The sequence below is a fragment of the Anabas testudineus genome, chromosome 5 (genome assembly GCF_900324465.2).
Source record: "Anabas testudineus chromosome 5, fAnaTes1.2, whole genome shotgun sequence".
Classification (NCBI taxonomy): domain Eukaryota; kingdom Metazoa; phylum Chordata; class Actinopteri; order Anabantiformes; family Anabantidae; genus Anabas; species Anabas testudineus.
Genome location: NC_046614.1, coordinates 21,018,798 through 21,042,673, shown reverse-complemented (window position 1 = coordinate 21,042,673; position 23,876 = coordinate 21,018,798). Strand labels below are relative to the sequence as shown.

Genomic DNA, 23,876 nt, shown 5'->3' with positions numbered 1-23,876 from the left:
ACACAGACTCCTGTGCTGCATATGCAGTGATGACGTAGGCTGTGGTTGGTCATACCTGATGTCTACCCATATGCAGCAAACTGTAATACACTATGCGTTTTGACTCCAGTCAATCATGGCCAGCATTAAACTACTGCCATCCTAACCATTTCCCACCACAGCGTGAAAACTCCACGTGTCAATGATGTGGCTGATTAGTGTATGACTGCTAGATGTTCTACCAAAATACTAGCATGTCAAGTCTAACAATAAAGCATAAAAAACAAGCAAATGTGTTTTTGTTGTCAGTCAACAGTATTAGCTCAGGGTAAGGTTTAAGCTCTGTGATCAATCTGTATTTGACAAGCTTAATACAGTAGACACCTAGGGCTCTCTGAGTTTTATATAAGATTTCAGGAAAAACTGAATTGGTCTACTTTTAACTGACCCAGTTCAAAGAAAAACTCTCCTAGAAGAAGAAGGAAAAATAATCTGTCAACTTGGTATTAAACATTTCTTGTTATATGTTTGAGATCTGAGTGGTTCTGAAATCCTGAGTTTCAAGGTTTATATCCCCCACTGTAGCCCAACTCTCTTATTGGTAAAATGACACTTAAAGTTAATATAAATACAGACAACATAATTGTTAAAGTTATATAAGGCTGCAAACAGGTGTCTCTGACTTTTAAGAACATACAACTTTAAAATTCTTCCTTCCGAGATCTCCTGGGGATGGCAGCAATGGTGTTGAGTGCTCTCCATTTATGTGCATTCTGCCTGACAGTTGAATGGTGGAGTCCAAACTAATTTGTTACTCTTTCCAAACTGCTGAGCATCAACAACTCTTCTTCTAGTCTATTTTTGTTTGAGCCATGTCAAACCTGTGTCTGACTTTGAGAGTGAAGAACAAGAATACTCCTCTTTCAATAAGGCATGGCCTCTCAGAATCACACCTGATTGTCAGGTGATTTAGCACGACTGTCTGAAGTTTACGTCCTTTTGCTAGCAACAAACTTTTAGTATTGAATATTGTTTTACAAAGTGTAATGCTTTTATCTGTGAAAATCTGTTTAAAATATATATATGACGGCTTCCCTACCACCGTATATGTCGATCAAGACCAAGTGTGATGTATGTGTGCCCATGTTGCTCTTTAAATAGCACAGACAAAGCCTAAAAACGATAACTTTTCTACTTTCAAGTAAAAGGGCTTATCCTAAGACAAAGCAGAGAACAATGATTTTCAATGTAAGTTATGAATATTATTCAAACCTTGTTATAAAAGAAATGATTAAAGTCCTTATTCATTAGATACTTGGACAAAGAAACTGTATTGAATTAAACTTCATTTCATTTCAGAGTGCCTCTAATTCCAACATGCACACTGTGAGTGTAGGCTTCATCTATCAAAGATAGCTGTCATGAACTTTGAAACTGACTTTTTATTTGATTAAAAAAGTAGACAGCTGTACATTTGAACTGACATACGCACATAATCTTATAATAATAAACAATAATACATGTTTTATTCACAGTTACTGTGAAAAGTTCACTGCTGATATGAATTACCATACAAACACAGTATGTTTGCATTAATATGTATATTCTTGTCTGTAGCTATTCAAGTCACAAAATAAAGCAAGCTGGTATTAGTGTTGATTGAGATTCTCTGTTAGTGTGACACATTAAGTCATTCAGGGAGATTTTCTTTTCCTTTGTGTGTTGGTAATCTTTGGGGTGAGACTGAGCAGTGATTTTCCTGGATAAAGCTACCTTTTTACATTCTGTGACAAGAATACAAAGCACGAGTCAAACATTTTTATTTGCTTGTATTTTCCATTGCTGAACTGTTTTTGTAGCACTGTATTAGCGAGAGGGAAAGGATAATTGCACAGTCTTATGTGCATGTCTTATTATACATGCACATCCTTTGTTTCCAGTTAACAAAGCAGTGTAAAACATTGTTGTGGATATATTTGTACATTCCTTGTGTGGTCCCTCCGCTCAAGCTCCCATTGTGACCTAGTTATTTATACAACCATTTACCATAATATCCTTGGCAACCCTAATGGAATTACAACAACACTAAAGTGATCACAACTAAGAAACTGCTCATTTACATGTGTATTTACATGTTTGTTCTGTGTCATGTTCAGATTACGTTGATTTGCACGAGCAACAGTGTCATCAATTAATTTATTTCCACATGCAAGCTGATCCTGCGAGGAAAAGGAAGTGGAGGCTGAGCAGAGCGGCACATTCAGCAAACACAGAGCAGAAGCCTTTAGGTGCAGACCTTGGAGGGTCACAGCAGTGAGTTAGGCGTTTGTAAAAAAAGTGGCCTTTATCTCGAAACTGTCTGCCACCTGCTCACAGCGCCTCTGAGTCTATTTGTACTTTGGTTAGAGAGCTTAAGTGAGAGAGAGATGCTCATGAACACCCACTCTTATGTTACCATGAAATCTGAAGTTAAGTCGGAAGATGTGGGCACCAGGCATTGTCTTTAAGAACTGTGATAAAGAGGGATAATGACAAAGGCACTTGAGATTAAGGAGGTATAGCTTAACCTCGAGCAATCTTGCACCTCCAATTTTTGCAGCAGCACACATACTCTGCACCGAGTAGTGGGTTTATCATGGGAGCCAGTATTTGCCTTAAAAAGATGATGTCTCCAAAGATAAATGTTTCCCTGTGATATGTCACTGAGGACTTTATTTTGGAATATTATTTTTTCACCCTAAGGACAGAACTATTAAAGGCATTACTAGAGAAGAGATCAGCAGTTTCCTCTGCCTAAGAAACTTCTCTGTTGTTTACTGCAACTAGAATTCCCTGTTGAGTATAAATCACATTAGAGGAGAGGATTAGGGAGTATATCATTACTGCATGTCCTAGCATAAGTCAAGTAGAAGGAACAGAGACCCATTGACAGAAAGAAACTATCAGTATTTCATGTGCGGTATCTTTGGTTGTGGAGTGCTGGGGGATTCTCTTTTCTCTTGTGAGCTCAACAAATCACAACATAAGTCAAAGATCCTCTTCCTTTTGTGGACCCTGAAGACATGAGCCGAGGAATTCTTTTTTCTTTTCACCCTATAACCTCCCCCAGGGCCAGGCCTTGAGGCTGCCACCCTCCCTCAAATCTGCTGCATATTTCAAGGGGAAGCACTGAATAAGGGTGAAAATGACCTCCAGGTCACCCATTTCCTCCAGATACCATGGCCATAGGAGTCGGTTCTCCTTAAAGTCTCCTCTCGAACAAGAAAACGAACTTTGATCTAAGAGAGAGAAGTTTGGTCTGATACACATGCCTGTTTTATTCTTTGTGCCTTACACAACTCACAAGAGAAAGTCAAGTTTTTTTTTTCCTGATCATATGGAGTGCTACAGTACCACAGCTTTGAATATTGCTCTAAATACATCACTCACAGTCTGGCGTGACTCAATGAAAAGGATAGTATATTTTAAATCTAGTTGCATTTATACCACTCACTGAAACTAAAGTCAAATCTCCAAATGTGCTGAATGAGCTAATGGCCAACGTGCCACAGTCTGAATATTTTGTTTGTGGCAAGCTTACATTGACTCACACATGCTGCAGTTATCACCATTAGATAGCAAAGAAGCATACCTAAAACTATTTAATGTTTTTTTTCTCCATAGTCCTTCCTTCAAAAAAAAAAAAAAAAGCCCACACTGGCTGATAAATATTTCATCCATCATGAAGGAAGGCACACAGGAAGTAATGGGCTATCTGCGGCATCCTAAACGGACTGAATTGAGAAGTGCAATGGGGGGTGTGAGGACTTTAAAGCAGGGCGGATGAGATGAAATGGGAAGTAAGAGGGAGAAAGTGGGACAAAAAGAAAGCAAAATATTAACTCAAAAGGGAAGGGAATCAGGGGGTACATGCAGAAAAAAGCGGTAAAATGGGCCTGATAACACAGAAGCATGGGCGTTTAAAGAAAGACAAGAGTGTTTCCATGGGAACCCTTCGTATGAATTTTTTTAAGGCTGTCATTTTACTGCTCCTCATTGACTTTATTTCTCTTTTATTAATCTCTATCTCTCACCCCATGACTCTATTATGGCTTTGTGAAGACCTGAGATAGATACTTATTCCGGTCAGGCCCATGAGAGCAAGACCCAAGGAGCAACTTGGACAAGACATGAATACTATTCTATAGAGGAGAGCATCATCAGTGTTAAACTGGTGCCCACTCATTGCTCTTATGTACTCGAAATAAAAATGTGACCAGTGAAATGAACGCAAATCTCATACAAAAAAGGTTTTGAGAAGGTCACCAAGTGTGTTCCATCCTCTTTTGAAATTATTATTATGATTAGTCTATGTAGGAAAACACCTTCTTGATAATTAGATGCACAGATGTTACTTGTGGCTTGCCATTTCAGTGATATGAGTTCATTTCAGATAGAATAATAACTCTGTTTCCCATCTTAAGTGTGTAGGTATTGAAAAAGTGATGGTGGGTTGAGTTTGGTAAGGTGATTTTAAGACGTCTGGGATTTTGGTCCCTGTTTGTAAGATTCCATTTGTCACATGTAAGAGAGGTGAACAACAAGTATCGAGTCCTTACCAGTATTCAGCAGCGTTGACCGTGATGAGATGTTGATTTCTTGTAGAAGTTCCAGTGTTTCAGTATGAAAGAGACGAATGGAAGAACCCTCAGAAAATGCCATCCACACCCCTCCGCCAGCACAGGTCATGTGTGTGACACTGATTGTTGGATCTGGATGGACTTCAAACTTCTGTAATGAAAATAATAACACAGTTAAAATAACAAATGCCATTATTGCTATAATGGAAAACAAATCATTTCTTAAACTGGAAGGGTATCTCTGGAGAATTATTCTGTTCTGTTAAACAAAACTGTCATTTTGTTTAGTTTTTTTCTGTATAATTTGAGGACTTGTATAAAGTTGTATAATATGCAACACTTTTCTTCGACTGTCTTTGCCCAACTGTAATTTACAATTTAAAAAAAAAAAAGAATAAAAAAACAGAAAATAAAGAGAAGGTAGAAAAGTGGGCAAGGAGAAAGCTGAGTTTTACTTTATATCAATTTTGTGAAAACATGATTCTATAGCCTGTTTTGTGTTTCACTGTAAGCTGCACAATTCACAGCATTTTAATTGGTGTGCCATTTCAAAGTGGATCTACTGTAGTGTGTTTTATTTATTAGTCTAAGAAAAAACTTCATGATTGTATCATGAAATGCAGGAACCTAGGGAATGTGATCTACATGTTTTTCTGTAAATTAAGTCTAACTCTTCCTCCTAATTTTGTCATTTACCCAGTCTCTGACACACGTGACATGTTTTTGCATCACTCCCCTAGTTTCTATCTTTTTAAGAGTACAATGGAAAATGAGAGTTTGAGGCACACACTCTTAATGAGTTGCTTGAAATAAATGCAATAACTCTTATCATGGCAACACATGCAGCCCCTGCGGTTCAAGGCGTGACAAGGGCTGGTTTGGGCATCATCTCGGAACTCATATCACTGTCAGTGCATGAGTTGCATGAGGTTGGGCAATTAGTCAGTCAGAGTGAGTGAGTAAAGATGAGGATACAGCCCCCACTCCAAACCAAGTGCACCGGCGGACAGGGATTACCACCTGTTTGTGTGCCCTTGCCAGTGGGTCTTCTTTTATTTGAAATTAGGCAAAAGGAAAGCAGCCTTTGATGTGTTTTCTCTTTTAATTGACTCCTCAGCAGAGGGTGTCTGCTTTGCCTGGGAAAGGACATGCAATACATCTTTTCGTTTTTCGAAGTGTAGCCATCAAAAATGAGATACGTATAATGAAAAGGCAAATTTCACCTTCAATAACCCATTGCAATTCCAATTTGTAAAGAAAAAGATTGTACTGTATGTGCTGCATAATTATCACATTAATCATTATCAAGCGTGGTGGCTAGCAGCTAAACAGTGGCTGACATACTATAATTGCTGAATGGCATCATGCCCACCATATGTTTGAATCCTGTAAGGTGTTCTAGGTAACTACTACACAACAGTTTTATTCAACTGGCATAACACATGACTCTAATATTTGTTAATTGGCATTCAAAGCAATTAAAATATCTATTAATTTGTTTATTTCCAATAATTTATCACAAATAGAGACCAAATATGAATGCAGCATGCTGTGCTGTGTTAAATGCAGAAGTCGTATAAGCCAAAACTGTTGCCCCCAACTGTCAACCTGGTATTAGTCTGCTGGATCCAGCATTGCACACAGAGATGAGACGGTCAGTGAAGCTTGACAGTAGTAACTTGCACCTTCCACTGAATCGGCAATGTCATACTAACAGCAACATCCGTCCTATAGTAGCCGCAGTAGGAAATAACAGCAGAGCTTAAGCCACAAATACTGCAGCTGGTCTGAACAGCTCATTAGTCCTTCATTACAGCAAGCGAGAAGGAATCTTTCTCCTTTGCTGAGCACTAAGTCCACGTATCCATTCTGTAGTAAAGAGTCAAGTGGACATGTGAGTGATAGGAGAAAGCAGGTAGAAAAAGAAACAGTAATGGAAGAGGAAGGAACAAGGCCTGCCAGTCAGTATTGATCAAAGCCTGTATGTCCATGCATGTCCTACTTTGTTAGGGTTTGGTTACATTGGAGCGCCCTACAGAAAAGTGAGATTTGTGGAGCTCGTAAAATCATGCAGAGATCTCACAAACAATGCTGAGAAGTGTCTGAAAACGCAAACCACATTTTGGCAGGTTTTAACAAAAAAGAAATTTGTGTATAAACAAACAAAGTGCTATGTTGTTGTCAGATTCAGATCAGCTCCTACTGTGCGACTATCTACATAATAAAATATAATTTGATTGGTTGAGTTTTTCCTAATTTTCTCCCCAATTAAGTTGTTTCAAATTCCCATTGAGTGCCACGAGTCCCACTGCTACAGAGCCCCTTTATTTTGCCTGATTGGAATGTAAATAATTTTTCTCCCCCTATTTCCATTATTTAAAAATTTTACTGATGTAAACAGATCTTCTGTAGAAGTTAATTATTTTGAACTGGTTTTCAATATCTCTGGCACAAAAGCACAGCAGACTGCATTTTCACTGTATATACTCGGTCTTCTGAGAGTCTGATGGTAAAAAGAGCTGGGAACATGAAAAAGGAGAGAGAGAGAGCGCAAACAAACGAGACCTAGACATCGTACTTTTTGGTTGATGGGAGATGTTTTGGTGCTCAGGGGTCTATGGTCATGGTCACTAACATGTCTATCACATGGAATTTCATTACATCTTGCACAAACATCCACTTGGACTCATGCATGAATTGATTAAAATATCAGTTTGGAAACGTTGTAAATAAACAGCAGCTTGACTGGTGGGTGGAGGCATAGAATTGTGAGGGTTAATTTTACTTTTTTGACATAGCTTGGTGACTTCCCATACTGCTCAAATTATATGTCTACAATAGCCCAACAGTGTTCCACTATGACTAGTGGCAAAAGTGATGACACCCCCATCAGTTTCTACAGTACTTTGTATTTAGTGCTAATTATCAAATCCTGGAATGGCAATATTACACCTGCAAAATTTTGTTATATCAGTATGGTCACTGTTTGCATTTTACCATGCAATACTGTTAGGATTTAGTTAAAAACAGCACTCATAGAACCTCATAGAAATGCTAGCATGACTATAAACTCTTTGTCTTTTCTGCAAATAATTTCCTTTGTTTGAACCTTTATTGTAATATTGAACAGTCAAAACTGTCAAAAGATTTAATTTCGAGGCTTTGAGGGGTTGTTACAACACAACAGAATCTCAACACAGACAAAATAGCTCCTAAATCCACACATTCCTTCAGCTATGTTTGTCTCCATCTTACCTCACAGGCAATGTATTATTGAGGTTTTGTTAGTACTATAATTTTCATTTATGCCCACTAGGGTGGAGTGTACAGCATGCAGGCAATTTCAAGACTATAGGAAGTATACGGTCATGTTTACCTGACTGAAAAGGTTATATTTACATTACATTGTATTGTCAAGGCACCAAAAATTAAGATAACAAAAAGATCTGTGTCAAATAATGGTGTCAAACAAGGCAAGCTACAGTGTCCAGCAAAGCTGTGAATAAATGATTTAAACGTGCATCAATGCTGACAAACTGAGAAATATCCGTAGGGGAACGCGATAAATGTAAGTGAATATGAGGCAATGACCATCTAACCTTGCTCCAAGTCACATCCCTTGTTACAGGTGCCAACTCTTTCTTCTCCAGATTCTAGATATGCACCACAGCCCCTGTGAAGTCTGCCCTCTTGAGTACACATTAGTGAGGAAGACAAGGTTAGCAAGAAGTAACCAGAGCTGACCTGTTAAGCTCTGTGGGAGATACAGTGAACCAGAACCGTGCCTTTACTGCGTGGCCATTCAGCTGATTAAGTATGTGTCTCTGGAGGATTGGGCTATGGAAAAGAGGTGAAGCAATAAAAGGAGAAATATCTAACCCAGCTCACTCCTGATTGCATGGCCAGTTTGCTGAAATTTACTAATCTAAAACCTATCTTTACACACCGTAGCTAAATGCAAAGTTGCTAAGCTAGCATCTTGAATATTTCAGCATGTTAGACAGTGGCAAGAAAAAGTATGCGAACCCCTAAGAATTTTACTGTTTTCTGCATTAATTTGTCATAAAATATGATCTGATCTTCATCTACTGTAAGTCAAGAGTATTAACAAAAATAATGTGCCTAAAGTAATAATACCAAAATATTCTGTTCCGTAGCATCTCTATTGGGTTGAGGTCTGGGCTCTGACTTGGCCACTTTGTTTTTCTGAAGCCATTCTGTTCTGGACTTCTTCCAGTGTTTTGGGTCAATCTCCTGTAGCATCACCCAACTTCTACAGAGTTTCAGCTGACATACAGACATTCTCACATTATCCTGAAGAATTTTCTATACAATTGTGAATTTATCTCCCCCCAATCACTGCATGCTGGCCAGGCCCTGATGTAGCAAAGCAGGCCCAAATCATGATGTTTCCTCCTCCATACTTTTCAATTAGGATGATGATTTCATGATAATATGCAGTGACCTTTTTATGCCAGATCTAGTGTCGTGGGTTCTTTCCATATCTTCAATATAGTTTCATCAGTCCACAAAACATTTTGCCAATACTGCTGTGCAGCTCTTTCGCAAACTTCAGCCGTTCAGCAATGTTCTTTTTATTAAGCAGTGGCCTTCTTCGTGGTGTCCTGCCAAAGACACCCCGCTAGTTCCATGTTGTACCTACTGTAGACTCATGAACACAGATGTCAGCCAGTTCCAGTGATGCCTTCAATTCTTTGGCTGTCACTAAGGGTTTCTTTACCTTACTGATGAGTGTTTATTGTGCTCTTAGGGGCCATTTTGACTGGCTGCCCACTTCTTGTTAGAGTATCCACAGTCCCAAAGTGTCTCAATTTGTAAATTGTTTCAACAGGTCCTTGATTGTAGATCTTCAGAAACCTTCTTTTGGCGAGGCATGGCTTACATAAATGCGTTCTTCTTGTGCAGAGAAAACTCAAGAGGTTTTAGTGTTTTTGGCAGAGAAGAAGTCGCAGTCCACACCATCAAAATAATTTTCTTCCAGGTATGCACCTGACTCCGATTAGCTACTCCTATTCACAAACTTTTTCTACTAGCACTATTAGGTTTTTTATGGTTGTTCTTATTAAAAAAATCCAAATGTTTTTGTGTTATTAATTTAAGCACAGTTTTTCTGCACCTTTTATATTTAGGATGAGGTCTACCAAAACATCTGGTATTTTACTTTCCTGATTCAGTTTTTGTCTGTAAAGCTCATTTACATAAAAAATGGAAAACAAATTTATATGATTGGGCCGATTAGACACACACATCGAATTTGTTAATCGTTAGTGTTTTGGTTCAAATTTAGCATCAATTTTATAAATGCCCAGATTACTTATCTGGGGTTTGCATAGCACACATGCTTCAACAAAAACCCTTCTACCCTTTTACACAGCTACGCACAGTTACATCTGGCAGCTATAATTAAATGGTAATGGTTTGCAGTTCAGCATCTGAATAGCATATTAATTTTACCTAGAAGAGTTTGTTTTCTGTCTTTCATTATTGTCTAGCACAGCCTGAGAAGTCACCCCCCTGCACACCTCTAATGACACACAGTACAGATCACCTCTCCAACACCTTGGAGAATGACAAAAATGGAAAGCATGACACTCAGGATGATTTTGTGGAGATAACATGGTGTACATTCCCAGAGCATAACTCAGATCTCACGGTGCAACAAAAAAAATGAAGCTTATTTGTGTGTGATCCAATAAACACTGTATGAATGTACAAAACGTTTGATTCGTTGTCCGTGCAGCAGCTCCAGGCTGTAAATCTTGATGACATCACAGATTAGAATGCTGGGTCTCTACAGCTGTGTGCATAAATCTTTTCAGAAAATGAAAGGAGAGGAAAATTTCCTCAAAGCCGAAAAAAGACAACAAAGCAAATAAATAAAAAAACACCTTGTCTAGCAGTTTCACTTATGAACCCATCCATTTAGGTTTTCCAACCCTGTTGTAGTGAAGTCTGCGGATATTTATCATACATGGAGGTGGGTGGAGTTGACCTTCTAAGCATAGATGGAAGACAAAACACATTTTGTTGAAGTTCTGAAGAACTGATTAGACAATTTTTTTTCAAAAATAAGTTTTTCAATTGCTAAATATTCTTACCCTAATTTTAATTGCTGTTTTGCTAAAATTGCTCAAAGACTGTACAAGAACAACAAATGAGAGCAAAAAAATACAAGCATTAGTTTTGCTGTATGATAAATATTTAAATAATAATGATGTTGTTGATTTTAAATAATACAATATTTGTAGCTATGTATACCATTCAACAGTTAATGTTTTGTTGACTGCTTCTATGATTTTCCCCATTAAGGATGAAATAGAGAAAATGCAGAGATTTTTCTCAGATCACAGCGGTTTATGTGTGATGAAAAATCTGCTGTTTATGTGTTAGCTGCAAAATAAACTGCAACATCAAATTTCCAGCAGTGATTTAGCGATTTACCTGAGTGGTTAGGCTGGAGATGTCCACGACTGTGACAGAGTTTCCGCAGCTTGCCCACACTGAGTCATCTAACACCAACAGTGTCTGCACCGGTTCTGAGCCCAGGCTTACACATCTGCAGGAGTCAGGGTCCCAAAGATCATCTGGGAAAAATAAACAGTGAACAACACTGCTCAAAACCACAACCAAGGATGTGAAGACACCCTTCAAACTGCTCGATATTATCACAGCTAGCCTAGTTATATTAATAAAATATGAGTAGATGGCATACCTCTATTTCAATATTATCACACATCACAGTGAGGCAATACACTTCAATTCTTTTGCTAAAAAATATACAGCTATTTTACTTTGTTGGGCAACTGATAAAGCATCACTGGTGAGAGCTCACAGCAGAGGCTTGTTGTCTGTCAAAAAAACAACCATGTGAGAGGATATAAACACAGATTGAAATACATTACAATGACCACACATTGTGTAGAACAGTTCCTACATCCAGGCCCCCCACTATTAGGTCTGGTGTACACTTTAATCCACTTTCCAACTTCTGTATCACCAGTTCTCTTCTCTCTTGCTGCCTAACCGTGAAAATGAAGCAGACCCTTTTTCTTTGAGTTTTAATCACAGGTCACACGTTGCAGCTACCACAGACGCATATTATAAAGTAAATTACACAAGCATTTCCTTTGCTATGCGTTAATGAAGCAAAATTAGAGAAGGGGGTGCACCCAGGCATTTAATTAACATTTTAAGTTGTTTATTTCTGCCTTTCATAGCAGAATAGCTTTACAATGCCTTCTGACTTCCACAGGTTAATTGCTTGGCATGTTATAAAGGTCATTTTCCCACCTTTTCAAAATTCACTCTTGTAAATGTCCCTCCGGCCACTTGCATTAGGCAAGCCTATACCAATGCTTCACTCCCTTGGGGACCAGGCTTGTTGCACTAAACCAAACTTCTTTGCAATTCTTTGGGAAATACTGTGATTGTACTCTGACCTAGAGCCTAATGTGTATCTGGAACTGGAGCGCACTATTTACCATGCACCAATGTGTTGCATGTATTCATACCCCTTTTCTTTCTCAACTGAGGCTGTAGTACTTTCTTGCTGCTACAGACTTGTTTTTAAACAGTAGCACACTAGTCAGGAGTGTACATCTTTAACAGATGTCCCGAATCCAAAAACATTGCCCGGCACCCTCCAGCGCTTCTCTCCTGTCCTTTTTTTTAATACACAAAGCATGAATAGTAATATTTAATCAGCACGCAGCAGCTTGCTGTAATTAATCATCCTTTCTGCATGGGAGGAGAGAGAAGCACAGGAGGAAGGCTGGCACATTGACATACTCTGTCCAGGTAAGAAGAACCCTGTGATAGAGCTATTGTGCTCCCGCTGGCTGTGAAAACTGTAAACCACCACTGAGATGGTGTTAAGCCCCCTGGTCTTGTGCAACGCCTGACTAAACATGGCATGCCATCTACCACATGGTGAAGTGCTATTTTCATACTTACACAGGGTGTGAAAATCTCTAGGAATGGGTATAGCAGTATAGAATAGAGGTAAACGTGATAAACCCATATTGATATAATTTTATAAATACTATTCTAAATGAGAAATGGCTTAGTGGCCTTTCTAAAAAATGTATTTTGCAATCTTGCACATGAGCAATAATGGTAATAATCACGGTCCAAACAACAATGAAATGAACATCAGAAGTATTAGATTTGAATTTTGCTGTCTTTCTGACTGCATTTTGTATTTTGAATTGTTTTTTGGTTTCATTTTTAACGTAACAGAACAGAAAATCAAGCGTTCTCTACCACAACCGACCACACAAATAGAGTAGCAACAGCCACCTGTGGCAGACACTACACTATAGCCATCAGTCTGAGAACTAAACAGCTTCTGAGGCATCTTACCACTGTTATTTCTTCCATAAACCATCATGGTCCCATTCCGCAGGCCTGCAAACAGGAAGCGAGCAGAGTGCTTCAAGCACAGCACAGGGCAGCCCTCTGGGTTATGGAGGGTCAACAGGCATTGTGCTGCGGTGTCCACACTGCCGTACACCCGTATACTGGAAGAAGAAAAGCAGCACAAGCCAACATGATAAATGAGTGTCATTTAAAATGACAGAGGGGCTCGTTTTCATGCAGTTTGATTTAACAGTGCACTTTGGAGCAAAGCATTGTGTATGTGCATCCACTCTGTCTTTCTCACGTGTGAAATGCCATCTGAACTTTGCTGCATCTTATTGTCTTCTTCAGCATGACAAATGTACATAGCTGTTTGTTTCTCTCTGAGAAGAAAATGTTAAGAATCATTGGAGTTGACAGTCTTTTGAATGTTGCATGGATTCATACGCCTTTTGCTGAGATGCTAAAATTGTTTTTTTTATTTTACTGTATTGTCTTTTCTTTTTTTTCCTTGGACAGACACCTACACTTATAGGAAATGAGTCGGCACAAACAAGCCGTTGACATAAGATTTTGGTTGTCACACAATTAAACCGTTCTGTACATAAAAAATACAGAAAAGGGTTAATATACTGTAATAAGAAAAATCTAAAAATGAATATTGTGTCTAAAAATGTATTGTAAATATGACAAGCAACTGAGATTTAAACCAATCCTCTATTACACACAGTGGAGATCAGAGGGCTTATTGGATTCTGATCTTAGCAGCACTACTAATACTCTGTTGTGGTATCAACTCTGATTTCTTGCTTTGATGAAATATTGACAAGCTAATCTACTGAATGCTGCTAGAATTCACAGGGGACCCAAACAACAGATAATGCAGGATATTATTTTACAACCGGAAATGTAGAGAACACTTTTGCATTGGATTTGCATTTTTATCTTTATACTGCATGTTTGTTTCTTTTTAGACAAAATGTGTTGTTTTCAATTGATCTAATTTCTTAATTTGACTTCATCTAATACACTAACACAAATCCTCTCACCGGCCATCGTCTAATCCAACACAAATGTTGGCGCTGATCCCTGAGGGGGCCTTGTGAACTCCAGCCTCCACCTCCTCAGTCAGAGAAGGTTCTGGCACATATTCCAGACATCGCACAGGAGAGCCCATCTGCAGGCTCTTTACTGTCCTTGGAGTGGGCCTGTTGAGGGAAAATATCTCTATCTGTCCCTCAGAACCTTCTCCTCCACTAGCCACCTGTAGGGAGAGAAGAAAAATGGTTGGAGAAGGTTGAGATCTAACATTGTAGCTCTACCAATGAACTGAATTATGATGCCACAGGTAATAAATGCTTCTACAGAAACAGAAAAAAGCACAAAGCAGAACCCTTAGATCATGCTTGCAATGTGTTCACTGTCTTAATCAAATTGTGGAAGCCAGAGGACAATGTGTCTTTTATCATTCTCTACCTGTCAGCAATTTAGAAAAAAAAAAAAAAGTTCAAATCAATTATCCTTTCAGACCTTGTCTTTTGTAGTCTTCTCTCACTTTTTTTGACTATCACTTAGAATTTTAAACACATTATGTAATGGATTCACAATGTCATCTCTAGAACATGAAGCAATCCGAAAAACTCTGGCATCTTTTCATCAGCAAAGAACAGAGAGTTTCTCCAAAGTTTCTGAACGGCTCTGAGCTGCTTAACAATGAGGCAGCTTCTTGTTTTTTATGAATTTACAAGATCAAGTCACTCATCTATTGCTGGTGTCAGTTAATGGCAAAATGAAAACAAAATAATGTTCTATTGAACTGTCATCAGATTTCCAAGGTCAAACTGATAACTGCTGTTATCAGTACCAATGAAGAATTGTTGGATTGTTAGTTTGGAGCCTTCACCACATCAATTTGGATTAAGTTTTTACCAGACTTAAAGATGTCTTTTTCTTTCTAAAGCTGCACAATACGTAAAAGAACTTGGTTAAATGACAAGAAGGCAACTTTAGATGGTATCAAAAATGTTCCACCAATCATAACAAGCATTACAAGGGGAGTCACACCCCACAGACCACAGACGGTCTGCATCAATAGAGCCTTGATTTCCAATGTACCACATTTATATTGGCCTTTGTGTAAACCTGTGTAAAAAAAAACAGCAGGAGCCCTCCAACCTATCACTGATGCAATTCCAATTAACGTGGCATTGCTCCTATTCCCAAACAATTAAAGTGTCGCTGTGGGTTTTCAATATGATTTAATCCATTACTGCAGCATGAGGCCTAGGTGGATGTCCAGACAAAATACATTGTCCTTCCTGGAAAAGAAGCACAGTTGCTTGCTGCTAGACAGCCAAGATTTATTCTCTGTGTGAATCACATCGTGTGAATGTGACATGAGCTAAATATAGTCTTTAGCTCTTCTCCTCCACGCTCACCCTTATTTGCATGCAATCATTTGTTTGATTTGTATCAGCGTGCAGAATCTGGACAGGAGTGATCCTGTGGGTTCTTGAGAATGAGCCAGAACAAATAATGGTCTGTTTCACAGGGTGAAAAGAAGATAGGGAGGATTTATCTTGCAGCAATGAGCCCGAAAAAAATGCAGCTTCAAGTTGACTCTGCGTAAAGTCAGAAGCAAGACCCCTCTTACCCAGACTCCTCCACAATTTATACATTCACATGTCCATCTGTACCTCTCAGACCTTTCTACACACCACCATCACCACGATCACTATCAGCAAAACACTTTCCCCTCCTACTCTGATTCAATCCTCCCTTGATGTCCAGTGCAAATACTGTGTCCTGAAAAAGTCATCGCTACTTATTTAGAGAAATAGATATCTGGAGTCGTGCCCTGGACAGATTTCCTCCTCTCAGCCTGGGAGAGGCAAAAACTTCCCAAACCGTAAATGCTCTGCCAACATAAATTAGATCGTTCTGGACGCAGTGATGAAGCGTGGGAGAATGGTCATGATAGCACTGCCAAAGCATGGGTCACCAGATTGTTGATGTACTCTGAAAAAGATACGTTTCAAGTTCCCCCTTACTGACACTTGGTATAAATGCTAATATGCTGAACAAGTGATCAGGACGAGAAACATAAGGACAGCGTTCATAGAGACTTTATCTTAAAATGAGATGAGGAAGGTGATGGCAAACAGGGAAATACAGGGGTATCAGGCTGATTAGACACAATGTCATTACTCTGATCAAAGCACACAGAAATCCCCATAGCCCATCTCACTTTAACATGATTAGTGTCATCCCTTATTTGACAAGCCTGCCAGGGAGGTAGAACCAACTGGGGGTGGGAACACTCAGCCACTAATTATTCTTGCTAGATCTCCAGGCCTTCTCTATTATTTTTTTCAGAGGATACCAGTTTGTTTACACTTCGGTTACACGTTGTACTGTGTCGCAGAGTAATGCATAATTCCAGTTTTATGATTCTGTATCCTCACAAAGCTTCGTACCAGGACTATGGTAATCTGTTACTCTCACTGGATGAGCTACTTGTTTCCAAGGCCAGTTTCAAGATCCTTGGAGAAAGAAGCATTGCATTACTCAGTAAATTCACTCTTGAGTTTTTAATGGAGTTATAACAAAACTGTGTGCTGAACATTTAGACTGTTAAGGTAAAAATCTCCTAGATGACCTTAGATGTTTTCAAGATTTCCTTACAGATTAATTATACAGTTACAATCCCTCAGTCTCTGTGAAAGTGCACCACAGTATGAACACATCAAATATGTCTATAAATATGAAAAATGTAATTTTCATTTCATCAAAATTTGCCATTTCAAACAATACTTCCTCTGAAATTTTAAGCTTAATAGCAGACATCCCCCACAACTCCAGGGTGTGTTAATAGTGATAGAGTTGTGATGTAGTCAGCAGCACAATTTGTCCCATGTATTATAAAACACTCTGCAGCAGTTACCTACCACTAGACTTTATACTGGATTAATTTTTCCTGGAGACATTTAGCAGAGAACAATAGTGTATGTCCCAACGCTAAGCTTTGAGATACAGGTTTTATTCATCTTTTAATGAACAAAAGCAGAATATGGAAAATACATTTAAACAGTCATTGGAATTGTGGTAAAAGCTAAAATTATCAGCAACTATAAAATATTCATTAACTTGCCTTGTCACTGGTTTGTAGTGATTTGACATTTAATTGAGCATGTGGGTGTGTGTGAGTATGAGTAACGCATTACTTACCCAGAAGTAGCCTTGAGGTAAGGAGGTGCTCGCTGCAGAGAAGCCCAACATTGCACAGTGAACAGGATTGTGAAGGGCAGCTTCAAGCTGCAAGACAAAATGAATATCAATTTCATGTATTATGGCTATAAGAAATCTTTTTTATTATTTTGACAGTCCTAAAAATACCTCCTAAGTGACTGACTTGTCACATTTCTTGTGGATACAAACAACAAGGTGACATAACGCTACCAACAGCAACTATTGTTTTACATGAGGTTAATGTTGTTCCACCTGTGTGATAAGCTTTAAAGATAACTGTATAAATGCTGAAATCAAGCATGGGTTATTCTTACATTTCTACATATTATAGAATATCCACAATAAACATGGATTTGCTTTAAGCCCACAATGGATTGCTTTTTTGACAGATGTGTAAACAGTCTGTATCTAAACAGAACTTTTATGTTGAATTCTAAAAAAACAATGATGGACATAAACTACAGACTTAGTCTGTGGTGTTCTCATTAACCTGAGATAAAAAGTGCGCCATTTTAGATTTATTTCTACTGCCAATCCCAAGATCAAAAGAGCAACACTAAAAAGAATAACTGATGTTTCAGTTATTTCTGACTGATGGCAACAGGGAGTCAAACAACAAGTGAGCCTGGACTTTTTGACTCACCTATTATCACCAAGTAACATTTTAAGCAAAGGAAATGCAAAGTGTTGTTTGTAAAAAAAACATGTTATTTCCAAATACATAGAGGTTGAGTAATGATTATGTGGTTGCTGCAGACATTTTCCACATTTTAATCATTTTCAAATGCACAGAACATTTACTAAAAAGACGCATGGGAGTCATATAACTGGTGTGTGACATTTACTTCTAGAACTGAAACTGGTCAAACCAAGCAATACACAAGGGTCCAGAAAACAAAAGTCCTCAAATGAGGCAGTAGTCCAATTATTTATTATTTAAAAGGGCCGACATCTTAGTAGAAGGGAGAAGAAATCAATATTCTTGGACATATAGCAGCTTTGTTCATATGAAACCGACCGATGAAAGTTGACATTTACAGCACAGAGCTTGTGGCGGAAACATCAACATCAAACCCCTGTGGTCAAAGCTGCTCTATTAACCAGCAGTCCGTCTGATAGAGAATGATTATTATTTTGGTGTATGACCGCTAAAGCTGGGCAATGTGACGGAACAGATAATTGTGTGTTGTCTGGATAGTGGGGAGTGGAAACAGGTGAGATGGTAAGTTAGTGGGTTTGAGAAAAGGAGGAGGGAGTGAGGAGAGGGTCAGCGATGAGCACCGCATGTCTTTAACTGTCGTCCTCCACGGCAGCAAGCATCAATCACAGGTAATTTATAGCCTCCCTTGGTCAGGACCATCCCATCTTCTCTCTTGTTGCCTGTGTTTGTAAACACTAAACAAAAAAAGGATGCTGGCCAGACCACTGCTGTCCCCATCTGCACTGCAAGGGTATTCCTCCACTCCCTCATGTCTGTCTCCATCTATTCATATTCACTACACAGATGCATGGCTCGCCCTCTCTATCAATCTCTCAGTCCCACTGTCCCATTTCTCTTTCCCATCCTTCACTCTTTTTTTATGCCTGTTTTTTTCCCCCCTCCGTGTCTTTTTTTCTCCCTCTCTCCTTCTGCTAGCCCTCCGTCATGTGCAGTGAAATGTTTTTGATAGGTAATTAAGCAGCAGCCATAATAGGTGTCCATATGGAAGCCCTGTGGTTAAGAGAGAGAGTGGCTGTGGACCACAGGGACTGAAGCACTATAGCAGACGGTGCTGATAGTTCGATGGTGGTTGGATTTTATCAGTCACTTGAGAGTGGCAAGCATCGTAGGCCAATCTTCCCAGGCCTAGATTGATTTGTACGTTAGCACTCTCTAGAGTCAGTACGGCAATACTGGTAGGATCTATTCACTCCTTCAGAGCACTCCCATCCCAACATCACAATGAATTCAAAGGCAGGAATGTGCACATCATTCAGATAAAGAGCTCATGTGTAAATGAAGAGGCTTGTTTCTTAATGAGATATCCACCATTTAAAAAATGTGACGCCTACTCTTGTAAAATGATTGCGGGTATAAAGAGGAAATCTCATTTAGGAATATGGTATAATAATTAGCTATTTGCTGATGACATCCTATTATGCTTAAAATTTTAAATAGCACTTACAGAACAGGACAATTATTTAAAGCCACACAATCATGCAATATTTAGCATGACAAATATATTCTATATTATCAGTTTGGAATAAATCCTATGCATATCTCACAGTTCTTCAAGTATACTATGGCACCAAGGCAAGGATAGATTGTGTTCTCATTAGAGTGCAGACAGTGACTATAATCAATACAGTAAACCACTGGTCTACTTACTGAACTCCTCTTTAAAAAGCCAATGGAAAGAGCCCAGATGAAAATAACAACAAGGTATGCAAGTTCATTTCCAACTGTGAATTTGACTGACCGGCACAACAGAAATGTGGGTCTTTGACGATATGACCATATCATAATGATAACAAGGTTTCACTGAGGCACAATTTAAAAATCAATTAGATGCAAGCTTTCTCAAAGTCAATTGTCAGTGTTGTTTATAGCACAGTCTCAGCGTGTGTGTGTGTGTGTGTATGTATGTGTGCACACACACGTGTGTGTCTGCAGATCTGTAGGTGTGAAGTTGAGAAGCTGAAGCTATTCCCAAGTGTGGAGGCAGGATGAGAGAGGAAGGTGAGCCTGTAAGCCGGCAGAGGGAGGTTTGATGGAGGACCTTGGGGAGTGCAGGGAGCAAAAGGGAGGAAACTGGCAGGTGAGCTAATTAAAGCAAGATTTGTTGATGTGACGAAAGGGCAGCCTTCCAGCTGCTGGTTACTGGTGACCCAATGGTCAGCAGAAAATCCTCCCCACCCATTACTCCAAGAGGCCGCTAGCCCATATGCTGGTTCCAGGTGGCAATAGTTAGCATCTATTGCTTATTGGAAGATAAATGCAAAATGTGTGTAATTACACCCATTATTGCAGAATAAAATAGGAGAGAAGTATTTATCGGGACTGTTCTTTATCTATTATGAATTACTTTGCCTAATTAGACGCTCTTATTGGTATGCTTATAGGTAGTGGTTGAATATGACAGAGAAGGGTCTTAAATTTGTGCCTGACTGAATTTATGCTCTTCGCTGTCAGACTGTCAGTGGTGTCCCTTTGGTAAGGATGACTTCCCATTTCCAATTAATGTAGTTTTACTTCCCAGGGCTACTTAGTTTTTTCTTTTCTTCATACAGCAATATTTCTTTGTAAGCACTTCTAATTCGGCTCTTGGTAATGTGAGAGATTTACCACATAACAGATCTGTGACAACCGCTATCAAACAAAGGGTCCATGCATCATATTCACCACAGGCCCATAATGTTATCAATGACAAGACACACTGCAGCCAGCATTGCATTGTTTGGCCTCCAACATGCTTATGTAATGGATTCTCTTTTATTGGAAAGAGGTCTCTATAGTCATTTATGAAATTCTGCATTAAGTGAAACTCCTGAGCACACATTTCTGGACTGTTCAAAAGAAAGAAAATAGTTTGCAAATAATTTATACTGCACTGTATAGCCCACTGAAAATCAAATAACAAATATTATCTCCACGAACAGCAAGCATACAGAGAATTGTGTGCCGTTTATTAAATCCAGGGAAAGAAAATATGCCTGTATTTTTTTTTCCTAACTCCATAGTCATAGCGGCGTCCCCCAATTCCACATACCAACAATCTTTTACACGCACTAACAAGCACTAATAGAAAACTTCCACTGTTTATTAACTGGTAATTGACTGGTGCTGGCACTCCCTCTCCGCTGCAACACTGCCTAAGGCTTCAGGCAGGACAGCCGCAGAGTGAATCGACAGTCGACCTGAAATTACTTACATCCAGAGCACTGCTACAGGTAATGCACACTAAACAAGCTACTAACATGAGAGATTTTGCAAAGTTTCTGCTCGGGTTATCAAGAAGGCGAGCTCTGATGGAGAGTGGCATTCCTTCATTGCCAAAATCTAAAAGATTGCAGAGTTTGTTAACTTTGTTTAGTCCTGAATTGAACTCGTGTTAACACGTATGTAACTCTATGTATATCTGCCATAGGGAATGTATGTACAGAACGTCTTCTATGCTGCATCCTCAACATCTAGCATTTACTTAAACTTGTTCTGCAGGTGCCTCAATAAGAGCAACTGATTTCTCATCTAATAGCAAAAATCCTCAAAATTCCTAATATACTAAAACCATACCATATTTCTAGACATGAAAGGGAACATCCTACTTTTCATTTTTGATTTCTTGCAAGTTTAGGAAAGCTAGAATTTCTAACAGAAGAGGGAAGCAAACTAAATAAATAAAGTAACACAGTTCTACTGTTACTAAACAAAGAATTAAAGAAAAGGTGAAACATTGAAAACTGGAAGAAAATACAAAGGATGATTGGAATAACTCATAAACAGCTCTGAAGCAGATGGTGATATCTGAAAAGTTCAACTAAGCAACTGTTCAGTGTGGCAGACTGATCAGTATAAGAGGAGCAAAGGACCACCAGAGACACAAGATTTCATCTGTATTGTTCCAAGCTATCCAACAACTACATTCACACATTACTGGAATTACACGGTCAATAACCAGACTCTGAAAATAAACAAAGAATATGCGTACTCTACACTAAAATGAATCAAAAACTAAATGATGCTTCAATGACCCACCTACGTATTTGTTTTCATGCTTCGTCTCTTACATGATGCTCCTGTGAAAGCATCCAATTCTAGACTAAGAAAAACACAGCTGTGCTCTTTGGTGGCCTGGGACTTCACAGAAATATTAAAATTGATTGTGCCTTTTTCATCAGGGTTTAACTGTGCCACTGACACATACTGTGCATTCCACCATAGGAGAAAAGATATTTCATATTTTTTAAATTTTGGAGGTAACTATTTTGCAGAGGTATGACATTTTTTTAACTGTAGTAATTGTGTTCTTTCCAAAAAGGAAAAATAGATTCAGTATTCAGTGTAGAGTAGTATGCTACACAAGCCCTTGTACACACATTGTGGTGATGCACACTCTCATGACACAACCATACAGGGACAGCAAAATGTTGTTTGCTCATTAGGTGTTTTCCAATACACGATACTCTAATACCCTAATGCCAAAGGACACCAAGATCAAAGTTGAAACTTGCACTTCATGTTATGATTTCATGAGCTAGATGTCACCCTGTGATTTAAATTCCTCAAGCATCTATGAGTGCAGATCAAAGGGCCAACCACCTGCTGTGCTTGCAGGCCTGCATTACGCTCAGAATATTCAAAGCCATTTGAAGACAATAACATGAACCCATCCGCGCGAGAGGGCTGAGAGAATGCCAGATTTTTAACTCTTGATTGGCCTGCATCAGGTCCTCCAAAGGCGGTTAGGACTTGCAGTAAAACCACATGGCTATCTTATTAACTCTGGCTCAGGACATTTCCCTCAATTTAATAACCACTGTCTGTACAGTAACGATTCCCTGTCTCCCCTGGCTATGCCACAGATCATATCAGCAATAAGTGGAATGAAGCTGGAGAGAGTTTTGCATATCGCTGCTCAGAGCCACAGCCTGACATTGGTAAAACATCACAAACTCATATTCATGACTCGACTGAGATTTTCTTCCTCATGTCCTTCACTGCTCCTAGCTGAACGACTGAAAAACGCCCAACAAATGTGATGCAAATTCGCTGTGTCGCTATGCCCCCTGTTCACACACACACACACACACACACACACACACACACACACACACACACACACACACACACACACAAACCCGCACTGCTGACACTTGCGGCCAACTCTGCATGAAAGCAGGGTACTGCCCATGCATTAATGAGTTCAAAAGAGGACTACAGGTCAAAACTTCTCTGTGCAATCATTCACTTCCTCCATCTTCCCTTTTAACAGAAACAGGAAACACAGGCAGGGAGACCAGACAAGCTTTGGATGAGCAATCTTTACACACCTCAAAGACAGATACTGACAATTGTTTGTCAGCATGGGACCCTAAATGAAACCCTGGGCACAAGAGTGGACAAGGCTTTCTATAATCCTCAATATCAGATGGCATGAAATGCAGAACAAAGGGAGCTATGGTGCCAGCTCATTCCTGTCCATGTGGTGGTTGCAGCTACTTTTGCCAAGGAAGCTCTGCACATCAAGGAACACCTCCTGAATTTGAATCCGCCCCTTACAATTCTTGGATCCTTATTCTATGGTGGCCTGTTTGGCACAACATGAGACAAACACAAATCACAACTGTTCACAAATACTAATCTGTTTGTTCAACCACCACAATAGAGGACCATTGTCTCAAGGCTGATATTTCCAAACAATGTTTTACTTTCTATCCATGTCTCAAACATCTTCGAAACATCAACCCAAAAGTTTGTTTTCATGACAGAACCGAAAAGCAAAGATCAAGTTAAATCACTACTTTCAAGATAAAGCAATTTAAGTGGAAACTGTTTTTAAATCAGATAAAAACTCAAATGGAAAGCTCACATTTGCACCTAATTTAACACAGAGCAGAGCGTCAATAACACCTGTCCTTAAATCTCTTAACAACAATAAATTAAGTAGCATT

At 39.1% G+C, this 23,876-nt stretch overlaps 1 protein-coding gene across 2 annotated transcripts in view; it reads right to left on the bottom strand.

Moving 5' to 3' along the window:
* arhgef10la (Rho guanine nucleotide exchange factor (GEF) 10-like a) overlaps positions 1 to 23,876 on the bottom strand; it is a 96,220-nt gene that overhangs the window by 5,538 nt on the left and 66,806 nt on the right. For both annotated transcript variants that reach the window (XM_026348866.1, XM_026348865.1), the window contains 5 exons: positions 17,205 to 17,291; positions 14,027 to 14,241; positions 12,981 to 13,138; positions 11,061 to 11,203; positions 4,578 to 4,749 (listed from right to left, as the gene is read on the bottom strand). In XM_026348866.1, the coding sequence (XP_026204651.1) occupies positions 4,578 to 4,749; positions 11,061 to 11,203; positions 12,981 to 13,138; positions 14,027 to 14,241; positions 17,205 to 17,291 (775 nt within the window). The remainder of the gene's footprint in view (positions 1 to 4,577; positions 4,750 to 11,060; positions 11,204 to 12,980; positions 13,139 to 14,026; positions 14,242 to 17,204; positions 17,292 to 23,876) is intronic.